General features: G+C 38.0%; 1 protein-coding gene across 16 annotated transcripts in view; it reads right to left on the reverse strand.

Moving 5' to 3' along the window:
* Positions 1-12662, reverse strand: part of CADPS2 (calcium dependent secretion activator 2) — a 540953-nt gene that overhangs the window by 25883 nt on the left and 502408 nt on the right. For all 16 annotated transcript variants that reach the window (XM_053897639.1, XM_053897630.1, XM_053897632.1 and 13 more), the window contains one exon: positions 554-661. In XM_053897639.1, the coding sequence (XP_053753614.1) occupies positions 554-661 (108 nt within the window). The remainder of the gene's footprint in view (positions 1-553; positions 662-12662) is intronic.

The raw sequence follows: 12662 nt of genomic DNA on the forward strand, positions 1-12662 counted from the left end.
AACCACAACCCCCTACTTCTAGGAGTTGCCTTGTGGAAATGAAGACTTCTGTGCTGATAAAACCGAAGGGTTATACCGCTGGCATATGCCAGTGCTGTAAATCAAGGGGAAAGTGTTCAATAACAGTCGATTGGTGGTGGATATTTGGCTTTACTGAAGCTTATGTCTTTGTGCAACTAAGGAGCATGACGTTGACTCACAAAACTTTATGAGGAGGGGCCAACTCCATGCCAGCATTATCCTGTTGAGGGAATGCACAAAGGCAAGCGGACCGATGCTGTACATAATGGTAAACTGGTTATCATCCTGCTCGTTAAAATTAACCTTAGAAGGTTTTTGAGACCTCCATTCTAACAGTGACACTTTCCACATACAAAAGAAGCCAATTAAGCCTTCTGTCAACAGTCAGAGAAATAAAACTATCAACTGTATTAGCCGCATAGAAGAAAGGGGATCAGAAAAGGAGTCTGCTTTGCAAACATATCATCAAAATGCAGTTTTCCCTGCACATATTTCTATGATGCCAGGAAGCCTTGCGAGGGCAGTTACTTACATCAAACAGCTTTTCTATATACATTTCCTCATTGACCTTTTCTCGAAGAATATCCTGGTTTTGCCGAACAAACATGATATAGGTGTCTGCCAGATCCATTCCTGGTTTCTGTGGTAGGGGAAAAGCATGGGGAATAAAATATCAGGTCTCAATTGTGAAAACATTATTAAAACACAACCTTAAAAAGGAATTCACATATCATTTCAAAAATTACATTAGTAAATTATGCTCAAGACCAAAATCAACAATGAGCACCTTCAGTAAATTCTGTAATTAAAATAAATAAAAGTTTATTACTGGTGTCTGTAACTTGAGGTCACGGTTATTCACCATTATGAAAATGAGTAGAGATGTGTGGCTGTGAACTACTAGGTATCTTTTTTCTTTAATGGCTATCTTGAATGGTTAATATGCCAAGCAGTATAAATGAATGATTTTTTTTTTTTAAGAAGTCCCCACTTGCAATAATCCTTTCCTAATTTCCAATACAATTTACTTGTCACTATCTCTGGCCGGTTGATTCATATATATTAAAAACAAAAATGTTAGTTTTCCTTGGATTGCCTGCCTCAACTACTATCAGTGCTCAAGGCATACAAGGTAAATTCTATTAGTTTGAATAAAATATTCTTAGGAAGATATTGTGCAAAAAATTTAATGGATTACAAAGTGAAATGTAAGCCAAAATTTTGTGGATTATCCATTGCTTCTACTCATTCGTATTTATCTATCTCAAAGATTTATTTTATTTTAGAAATACAACAAGAATATCAATGAACCAGTCGCCTAAGAAGAGTCTAAAGTGTGATTCAGATAACTTTCTGAAGGTATACAACATCTGGTGTCTTGTGATGTTAGAGGAGATAGGGCAGTTAATATAATTCCTCCTTGTTACAAAGTCTACAAAATCAGTACTAGGAAGGGACAAAAATCTGAATGGCTTCCAAAGAGTTTTCCTTCTAGACTTATCTTTAGTTCTTTTTTGTGTTTCAACTAGCTAGACTAGTTAATAAAAATACTCATTTGAATGATCTACACTTGGGGTTGATTCATAATCTGTACTGAGGTATTCATTTGATTAGAATATGGCATTAAGGGGCACCTGGGAGGCTCAGTCAGTTGAGTGCCTGACTCTTAATTTCAGCTCAAGACATGATCCCAAGGTTGTGGGATCAAGCCCTCCTCCCCTCCTCCCACCCCCATGCTAAGCATGGAACCAACTTAAGATTCTCTCTCTCTCTCTGCCCCTCTCTCCTGCTCATGCTCTCTTTCTAAAATAATAAAGAATATGGCATTAATAGTAACAAAATGGTGGAACTGAGGCCCAAGTCCATTGGTCTTGTATCATTTCATATTCATAGAATGTACTTATAACCTCCATCATCAGACTCACTTTGCAAAGTAAATCTTGCAAGGAAATGAAGTGAAAGAGAATATCGTTCATTTAACGATTACTGCTGCAAGAAAAAAGCATAACTGAGTATCATGGCAGCCCCTCTCCTTAAATGAAGGACAAAAATTTCTTACCACTTTTTTTTGGTGGGGGGAGGGTGCATATTTTATATACAATGATAAAATTGCCCATCTCTTCACCAGTGCACAGTATAGGCAATGAGCATATGTCACTAATAAAACTGAATTTGATTTTTTTGGTAACAAAGTTATTTCTGGGTAATGCGAGTTCCTTCTGGGTAAGGAAGCTCTTAATTGCTCTTTTATTTAGCCTGAAGGGAAACATATGCCACATAAATTCAAGGATCCCTTCAAACATAACCCTAATATGACAAAGTTAGTTATCAGTTATAATATATATACTGAAATGTTTTCACTCTTCTTTCCTTCAAGAGCATCCATATACAATGTAGGGAATAGGTTTCAAACCTAAGGGAGGCAACTTATCAAATTCATTCCTTTACTATTTTTCTGCATAATTCTCTTGAGCAATGTTTGAAAGTTTAAATACAATGACATGGATAACCAAGAGAACCCTAGGTTGTTTCTTTTCCTTCCTTCCTTCCTTCCTTCCTTCCTTCCTTCCTTCCTTCCTTCCTTCCTTCCTTCCTTTTTGCAGCCAGGGGTGGGGAACTATATATCAGTTTTTCCAGTGAAGAGGCAGGGTAATTTGTACAAAGATTACTACTATTAATACTTGAAGAGTGCGAACCCATAAGATAAGTACTTCTCTCCACGCTTCTCAAACTTTGTCAAAACATCAGAAATGACGGCATCCAGGAAACATACTGCCACAGAATGAAAACGGCAACAGAACACTGGTCTACGTACAATGGATAGCACATAGAAAGTTAGCTCAGCATCTGAACCTCAGCCAGGCGCTTGGAAACAAAATACTATGACATATATAATACCAAGCAGTCGGGCACAGCTCAGCTAACCTGAGAGTTACAGAATATACAAATGAGAGGTTTGTTTTCTCCATCATTTCTTACCCTGCTCAACCCCATTTTTATTTCTACCTTTTGAAAGAAAAGTAGGCTTGCAAGTTTTATCTAGTCAATCATTTGACCCATCAAGCTCACTGGAAACTAACTTATAGCTAGGAAGACTGGAGAAGAGTGACTTTAAACACTTGCCATAGATTCTAAGGTCATTTTTTCTGTTTTTTTGATTCCTTTCAAGATAACACTGGACAAAATATAACACTGTCCAGGAGGAGTTTATCTTCTAATATCTGAAACTAACAAAACACTTTATAGTTTAAGCCTAAAAGAATTTTAAAAGCTGTTCCCTTTGGCAGACCCAACGGATACGATCCTGAAATCTGTAGGTTGAGACAGTTCTACAACTTTCTAAGGAAATAAAAATCTCTGGTTGAAAGTGTGAAGTAAAGCTCATTTAAAAGTTTAATCCAACAAAATAAGTGTTTTTGTATTTTGTTTTCTTTCTTTCTTCTTCTTTTTTTTTTTTTTTTAATTATACTTTCTCCCCTTTTGGCAAATTAAGATCCACTTGCCTGGAAAACAAAACCTAGAATTCTTACATTTCTCATTAGCATTATTTCTTTATCTTTGAGCTGTTTACCTATTCTTGAAACTGTGACATATGGGAATTTCACACCTAGTGAGTATATTTTCATGTAGCTGTGGCGTGAGACTATAATCATTAAAAGAATATACACAAGTAAGAGTAACTGCAACAGTTGGTGACATTTACCAATTAGAATTATAGTTCTTTATCCCTCCTTTAGTGTATGAAGGGTAATTATCTCTGATAAATTGCTGAAAAAGATGTAATTTTCCTTTTAAACAGTTTCTACTTACAGTACAAATGTGTTTGGATAGAAGACATTATCACTGGTTCAGTGCTCCTTTGTGCAAAGACTCTGTTTTATGGCAGTAAAATTTACATACTTTGGAAGTCACTACATCTAATTCCATTATTACACGTTATGCATCTAATTTCATCATTAGATGTTATCTTTTATTAGGAAATGAAGTTTTGTTAAAAAGTAAAAAAAAAACCAACTGAACACACTCTGTTAAGGCTTCATTTTTTGGGGGGGTGTAAATGAATGGGAATGCATGCGACTGCTTGGCAGAGACAACAAATTGCTACACGTATCGGTACAAGTGGGTGTCCACTAACCTTATCAAAGTAGAGGTCTATTAAACCTCAAAAACTGTGGATATGGATGAGGTTTTATCAAGAATATTGTAATCTAGAGAGCTAAATTTATTTTTTTTATTTTTTAAATGTTTTTTTAATGTTTATTTTTGAGAAAGAGACAGAGCACAGGAGGCAGAGAGGCAGAGAGAGGAGTCACAGAATCCGAAGCGGGCTCCAGGCTCTGAGCTGTCAGCACAGAGTCCGATGTGGGGCTCGAACTCATGGAGTGGAAGATCATGACCTGAGCTGAAGTCGGAGGCTTAACCAACTGAGCCACCCAGGTGCCCCTAGAGAGCTAAACTTAGAAATCTCTTCTATATTGATAATTATAGATTTCTTAACGAACATGAGAAAATAACAATTAAAACTAGGTAGCAAGCACGCTACGCATTAACTACCACTTAGAGTAAACACTTGTTTGCCTTCCACCATTTACACCTCTGAGATCCTTGGTTCACTAAGCACTAACTTCTCCATCTTGTCTGTTAGGGCAGTAATCTCTAAATCAAAATAGGAATTCCTGAATTCTAATTTGTTTCAAAAAAGAACAAAATTTGGCTAACAAAGTTAACACAAACATCACAAAATTCCCCCATGAGCATAAAGAAATCAGTAAGTGTGGAGGGAAATATAGTATGGTGAGGAGCATGTCTCTGACATTGGCGGCATAAGTAACAGAATACACCAGTGAGTGAGTGAGTTTAAGTAAGGGCACAGGCTCCAGCAAAAATTTTTTTAAGCGTTAATCACTAGTTAACCTAGTGGGATGAAAATGCCGTTTAGAAAAGGAGAAAAAAAATTCCTTGTTAATTATACACTGCAAATGCTCTTACTTCCTGCTGCTCTACCTAATCCCACAGGTGCAAGTCTTCACCCTCCCTATTCATGGGTAGGTGGGTGCAGTGCTGCCCCGGTCATTTTCCACAGCAACGGATTTAGATGCAGAAGAAGCCGCTTAACCTTCCATGGGAGGTTAACAATACACGATGCAAACACTGTCATGGTGTCTGTTTAACAAGGAGACAGATTTTTAAATATACTATTCTAGTCTCAAAGATTAACCAGAAGCTACAGTATAATTGACTTAACGTGACAGTGCGCTTCTCATAACCTAAAAAAGCTTGCCTCGAAGAAACAATCAAGGGTGGGGCTGTGCTACCCTGATGGGTAAGAATCTGCATGCGTGGATCTTGTGAGGTTTGAAACAACTGAACACCTTCTCAGTGTGAAATTGTAGTAGGAGCAGTTTCTATGTCAGCTCTGGCATTTCAGATACAGAAATGGTCTGTAACTGATCATCAGGGAACACAGGACGTAATTCTACAAACATACAACTTATCCCAGCTATCGTTAACAACGATATATATCTTTCTTTCACTGTTCAACATATTTTTTCATTATTCTGACATTCGTGCAGCCATTTCTACAGTGTTACATTTGAGTGAAAATGTTCTTAAAGTTAAGGTTTTCAAAAAGCATTTGGAGTAGGTTTAGTAAGTTATATGTTCTCAAATATTTCCAAAAATAGGTTTTGAGTATCGCTACGATGATTATGGTGTAAAATATATATTTTACCAATTTTGTACAAAGTAGAATAATTATATTGTATCTACATTGAAAAGCAAAAGGAAATAAACAGAACTAACCCTTCAAACCAGGTTTTTGCCATCTTAAATATTACATCAGCCCAGGAAGAGGAATAATTCATAAAAGGAGTGGGGGGGAAGAAATGTGAGAGATGAAAATGTCACGATATGAAGTTTTCAAGATTTCTAATAGTAGTTTACCTAACTTTTTAAAACAATAAAACAATTTTCATTGTTCTTAGAAAACCCTCCAAACTGTTATTTTAAGCAGTGAAGCAGGCAGAGTCACCTTTCTCTCTGTTAAATTTAGCGGTATTCAAAATTCCATTAATTAACACTATTATACATTTTGACTCCAAATTGGGAAGTAGAAAATTCTGAACTAAAGATAATGGCACCCGCATCCATTTGAAAACGTCTTTTAGACATGGAATATGCATGTTTTAAGTATGTATGTTTCCTTTAGTCCCGTATTTCTAAGACAGAGATGGTTCCATGTCTCCAGAGTTCTTGCTCTGGAAAAGAGTCTCCTGTCTGCTCCCTGTGAGTATAGTTGGTAAACAGCACGTTCCCAACACAATGCTACGAGAGTATATCAGAATCTGCTATTATTAATATTTGTGTAACTTCTGTAGTCATATTGTTTTCACTCTTCAGTTCATATGAATGCTTCACACTATTTCTTCTACATTGTGATATATTATTCACAGGTCTAAGCATTTGTATGTACCAACATACAATATTGTTATTTGATATTTTGTTGTATCGTTGGGGGAAAATATCTTTCCAAAGAGGAGGTTATTTTAAGTATTAAAAGGAATACTGAATAATGGTTTAAAACATTAGCCTGAAACCCTCAAGGAAAAGAGGCAGGTTGACTTTGAACGGAGACTTATGGGCTCAATTTTAATCTTACTATGTCTTGCTCATTTGAGCCTATGGGCTTCTAGAATCTCTCCTGTTATTTCCGATCTGTAATAAAGATCACCAACATCTCAGAGTTTAGAGGAAGAGGTGCTGAAACAGGACTACCAAACAAGAAAAGTGCCAATATAAGTAGCTCCTAATTCCTTTATACTCTTATTTTCATGAGTAACGATTATAATGATGATGAAGGTTCTCAATCTCTCAGTTTGTAACAATGTTCATTAACCTTTCCCTTGTCTGTCTACAGTTGTTACGACGTCGACCACAGAAATGACACTAAGGACTCAAAGCCCTGAAATTAAAATGCTGTGGCTATCATTTCATTTAGCTTTTAAAATTTAGATTGACTGGAATTGATTTACTCAGTCCCAATTTGGAACATTTCAGATTTTGGCTCAAAGGAGACCTGAGGATGTTAGAAGCTCAAAGCCAGAGGCAGTCCATGGATTTCCCTTATATGAGAAAAGCCAGCCAGAAAAAAACAAAACAAAAAACAAAGGAACAAAGATGAGAGGAGCAAAATGCTTATCTAGAAAGGGCAATAGGCACCCTCCTCTTCTCCTGGAATGGTGAGACTTTAATCTGGTTCTAGTGTGCATCTCTCCCTCCAGGTGAATATGCCCAGGGGGCAGGTGCTTCACTCTCTGGGTTCTGCCTGGCTCTCAATTGGACGTAAAACACTGATATTCAAGCTGCCTCATCTAAGAAATAAAAAAAACATCCGAAGCAAAGGAAGGAGGGAAAATGCCATGGTCATTGAACTGACCAACTATAACTTTATTTTTAACAAAAATCCTTACTCAACTTTTAACCATCAGCAATGGGCACTAACAAACATTATTTTAAGTCATCTCTATGCCCAGTGTGGGGCTCAAGCTCACGACTCCAAGATCAAGAGTCCCATGCTCTACCTACTGAGTCAGCTAGGCAACTATATCTTTAAAAGTCACCAGTGATATACATGAAGTGTTTAATATTCTAAAATAAAAGGAAAATAAATGAAAAACGATCTTATTTGTTCACTGTGGAAGGCAGAAGATTTTTCTTTTGGAAAACAATCATGTTCTGAAGCAAGCAATGGGAACTGCAGAGTAGTGTATGAGAACAGGAAGCATCACTCCAGGTAGAAGCAATAACAATCCTATTTATTTCAATAGTGCTTTACCTTTACAAAGAACTTTTATGCCAATATGTTCATTGAACCTCCTAAGAGCCGAATGAGGGAGACAGTACAGGAATTATCCATTATCCTCAGCGCGAAGGTGGGAAAATGGAAGCCCAGGCGTCGGACAGCTAGTAGGATGCAAAGGGTGGGATCTGAACTAAATCTTGGACTCCACAGCAAGTCTGGATATTAGAGAGCTGAATTCAAGCCATACTTTGGGGAGGTGGAAGATTAGAAATCTTTGGCAAGTGTCATAAAGAAGAGAGAACATTTGAAAGAATTATTAATGAAGACAAGACAAAAAGAAACCATCTCCATTTCTCAGGACAGAAAACCAGGATCAGGCACCAGCACTGTGAAGCAGATCAATGAGGAGTTTCTCCTTTGCTTCCTCGTTGTTCATGGTCACAGGCATCCTTATCATGTCCTCCAGGTGTCTTTAGCTGTGTCACCTCACTGTCTAGCAGAGAGGTCATATGCAATGTGGGTGCAAGTGGAAACAAGACAATTTTCAATAGGCATTGTGGACACACACACATACAGACACACACCAACATGCTTCATAACTAATACAGCCTATAATTTAGTCATCTATAAAATGAGCGAGGATGTTATAAAAACTGCATGAGTCCTACTGCAACGTTCTATCATTCTGTGACTTTTTAAAAAATGTTTATTTTGAGTGAGTGAGTGAGAGAGTGAGAGTGAGTGAGAGAGAGTGAGAGAGAGAGAGAGAGAGAGAGAGAGAGAGAGAGAGAGCATGGGCAGGGGAGGGGCAGAGGGAAAAGGGAGACTCCCTAACAGACTCCATTGCTCAATGTAGGGTTCTATCTCATGACCATAAGATCATGACCTGAGCCAAAATCAAGAACTGGATGCTCAAATGAGTGAGCCATCCGGGTGCCCCTATCATTCTGTGAACTCTTAATCTGTCCTATTCCAACCTTTCCAACAACAAAGCCCCAAAATGCCACCTAGAAGGTGATGATGAGAAAATGAAGAGCTAGGAAAAAAATATTGTGGAAAAAGGAACAATGCCTGTCATGATTGGCCTGGAGTTAGAGGATTTTTTGCAGGAAGACCACAGAGTATTTATGAAGAGTAAATACTGTCAACATAATTTATCACAGTCGCTGTTGACCTCAATCAATCAAGGGGCTGAGGTAGTATTTGTCAGGTTTCTCTATGATAAATCTATCCCCCACCCCCTTCTCATACTGCATTCTTTAGAAGGAAGTCACTATACATGGCCTCAGGTTGTAGGGACTCACCCTGCCTCCTTGGGAGTCAAGTATCTATGTTAATTACCGGGAAGTCTTCTTAAGGGGGATTTATCTATCTCTGCATTTATTTGCTCAATCATTTAGTTGCATGAGTATGGACTAATGGATATTTATTTTATACTTTGGGTTATAATCTAATACTACCTAAACTCATTTAGTTGCTCAAATTATCCTATCTCCGGCCTTTGGGAGCTCTTCAGGCTCCTCGTGTGCCTCTGTAACACATCCTCTAATTGTGGGTTTTTTCTTTCCAACACTTCTTTTACTTTCTGTCACTGCAAGATGCTCCAGGCTCGTCTGGTAGATTTGCTGCCCCAGTCCTAGCATCTGCCGTTTCTCCAAAGAGTCCTGGTTCATTTTACTGCAGACTAGATACTAAGCTCTGGGCACTCGGTGTGGTTGTTGCTACTGGGGTATCATTGCTTCTGGGTTCTCCCAGCTAACAAACCAAGGAAATACATGTGTATATCTATATTTCTGCATGTACCCAGCACCGTATTAAGCTCAAGACAAGTCACACTGATGACTCCAACTCTAATCCATTACCACATGGATCATTCTAGCCTCTTCCTCTTGTCTCCAACCTCTCACTCCCCACAGTCAGAAACTTGGCTTTCACCAAATACCATCTCTTTACTTCACCATTCACTTCGAGTGCACGGGTGTAGGGGAAACAGTCTGTCAACTAGGCTACAATGCTTACGTACAGTTCCCTTTCCCTTTATTTTTACAGACTCTAATTATTTCCAAAGTTACTCAAATCAGCACTTTTTCCTCCATCTTTTTCAGTGAGATCACTCCACACATTTGCAATAGAATTAGATTTTGAAAAATACCAGTCTCCTTTCCATCCTGGGATCCCATGATATCCTAATTGTCCTTTTAAAAATTTACCTATGCTCAGGTTCAATCTTTGTGCCATAAAGTTAGGTTTTGACGAATATCTAGTATTATGTAACCATTATAGTATCACACAGAAGAGTTCCACTGCTCCTAAAAGTTTCCTGGGCTTCACCTACTCACTTCACTGACCTTGAACTTATGGCAACCATTAATCTGCCTTATAATCTTTATGGTTTTGCTTTTACTATAAGGTGATATAAATAGAATCATATAGTGTGTAGCCTTCTCAGACTGGCTTCTTGCACTTGGCACTATGCCTTTAAAGTTCATCCATGTCTTTGTGTGGCCTACCAGCCAATTTTTCTTTTTCTTTCTTTCCTTCCTTCCTTCCTTCCTTCCTTCCTTCCTTCCTTCCTTCCTTTCTTTCTTTCTTTCTTTCTTTCTTTCTTTCTTTCTTTCTTTCTTTCTTTCTTTCTTTCTTTCTTGCTGGCTAGTATTCCAATTGCTGCCTTTGTCTATTGAAGGATATTTTGGTTGCTTACAATGTTTGGTGATTATGAATAAGGCTGCTATGAACATTCATGTGCAGGTTTTGGTGTGGATGCACGTTTTCAAATCTGTTGGATAAATACCTAGAAGTGCCAACGGTGGGTTGCAGGTAAGACTCTTTAGCTTTGTAAGAAACTGTCAGTCTTCCAAAGTGGCCGGACCATACTACTTTTACACCAGCAATGAATGACAGTCCCCGTGCTCTGAAAGCCCTGTCAGTATCTTGCCATTGTCAGCTTTTCTTAAATTTAAATTTTAGCCACACTAACGGGTGTGCAGTGGTATCACATTATTTTAGCGTGCATTTCCCTACCAATAAATGATGCTGAGCATCTTTTCATATGCTTATTTGGTATCTGTAAGTCTTTGGTGTAGTATCCATTCTGATCTTTTGCCATTAAAAAAATTTTTTTTATTGTTGAGAGTTCTTCGTACATTTTAGACACAAGCTATTTACCAAACATGCGTCTCTGGCTTGTCTTTTCATTCTTTTAACTGTGCAGAACAGTTAATTATGAAGTCCAATGTACACTGTTTTTCTTTCATGGAGGTTTTGGTAGTGTACCTAAAACATCATCACCAAACCCAAGACCACATATATTTTCTCTTATGTTTTCTCAGTTTCATAATTTGCATTTTACTGGTACGTTTTTGGACAGTCTTGAGTTAGTTTTTGTGAAAGGTGAACCACTGTTCTTTTTTCTTGTGAGGTTCTACAAAGAATGCTTCAGGGAGGCATATTTGCTGGTGTTTTAGCATAAAAAACAGTAACAGTCAACAGCAACTTACAGCTTTTGAAGTTAACATTCACAGGCATCAGTAATAATCTGCCAAGGCCAGACTATGTCTATGGTTTAGTATGCTCTGCTAGGAGGGGACAGTGTGGGGGGACAACTTGATTTAATAATGGCACTGGTAAGCTGGAATTCATCTACAGTTGTAGCTGTTTTCATGCTATGTCTGTTTCCCTATCTCTTTCATCCTGGACACTGAACGGCTTGTGGGCAGGCAGTGTATATTTTTATCATGTAAGCCCAGCGCCTAGCATTTAGTGTTACATAAATACTTAATTAGTGACTTCAGTGAAGAAACTGAGCTTGTGTAATATAGAAAGTAAGAATTTCCCAGACAGTATATCCCTTTGAATAGCCACCACACCCTTTGGGAAGAGGAGGCATGATTAATTATCATGAGATATTTGAAGGGCTATCATGCAGAAGAGGGATTAGAACCAAGGTAGAATTCATAGAGGTACAGAATTTCAACTCATTAAACGCGAGAGGAGTCTGCAATCACTGAAAAAATTAAAAGAGACTGAATGAATTTTTGTGAGGGATATTGGGGGAAGGGCTTTCGGCACCTAGAAGGAAAATGAATAAACCTCTTTCTGTATCTTTCAACTCTGAAGTTCTGCAAAGTCTCACAGATCTAGGGCAGGGTCAGGTTAAGAACTTCAGAAGCCCTAAGAACAAAAATAATTATTGTTTCCCATTCCATTTATGATTCAAAATAAAAATAAAACTGTATTATAAAGTATGTGCTAGGAATGCCAATGAATTTCATGTGTTCCTATGATTCCTTGTCTTTTTCTAAGATAGGAAATATAAACTATTGTCCTTAATTTTCCCATCCTCTCTTTCATGCTGTTACTTTGCAAGACCCTACATGTGATTATTTCTGCTTCTTGCCCAGTGCTGATTTTCCGATTCTATGTACAAGACACGGAGTATATCAAGACTTCTCTGGGAATCATTTGTAAGATTAAAAAAGCCTTGTTACAAAGAAACCCCATGCAAAGGCAGGAAAGTCCATGGCCTTTTCATTTAAAGTATCCATTTACACTCTTTTTAAATTTTTAAAAAATGTTTATTTATATTTGAGAGAGAGAGAGAATGAGAGTGAGAGAGCGAGCATGCGAGCAGGGGAGGGAGGGAGGGAGAGAGAGAGGGAGACTTAGAGCCAAAGCAGGCTCCAGGTCTGCCAGCTGATTGAGTCACCCAGGGGCCCCACCATTTATACTCTTAACTACAGAGAACAAACTGATGGCTACCAGAGGGGAGGTGGGTGGGAGGATGGGGCACGTAGGGGAATGGGGATTAAAGAGTACACTTATCACAATGAAAAAAAAATAA

This window comes from Panthera pardus, unplaced genomic scaffold, assembly GCF_024362965.1.
Source record: "Panthera pardus isolate Hobbes unplaced genomic scaffold, ASM2436296v1 HiC_scaffold_8, whole genome shotgun sequence".
NCBI lineage: Eukaryota > Metazoa > Chordata > Mammalia > Carnivora > Felidae > Panthera > Panthera pardus.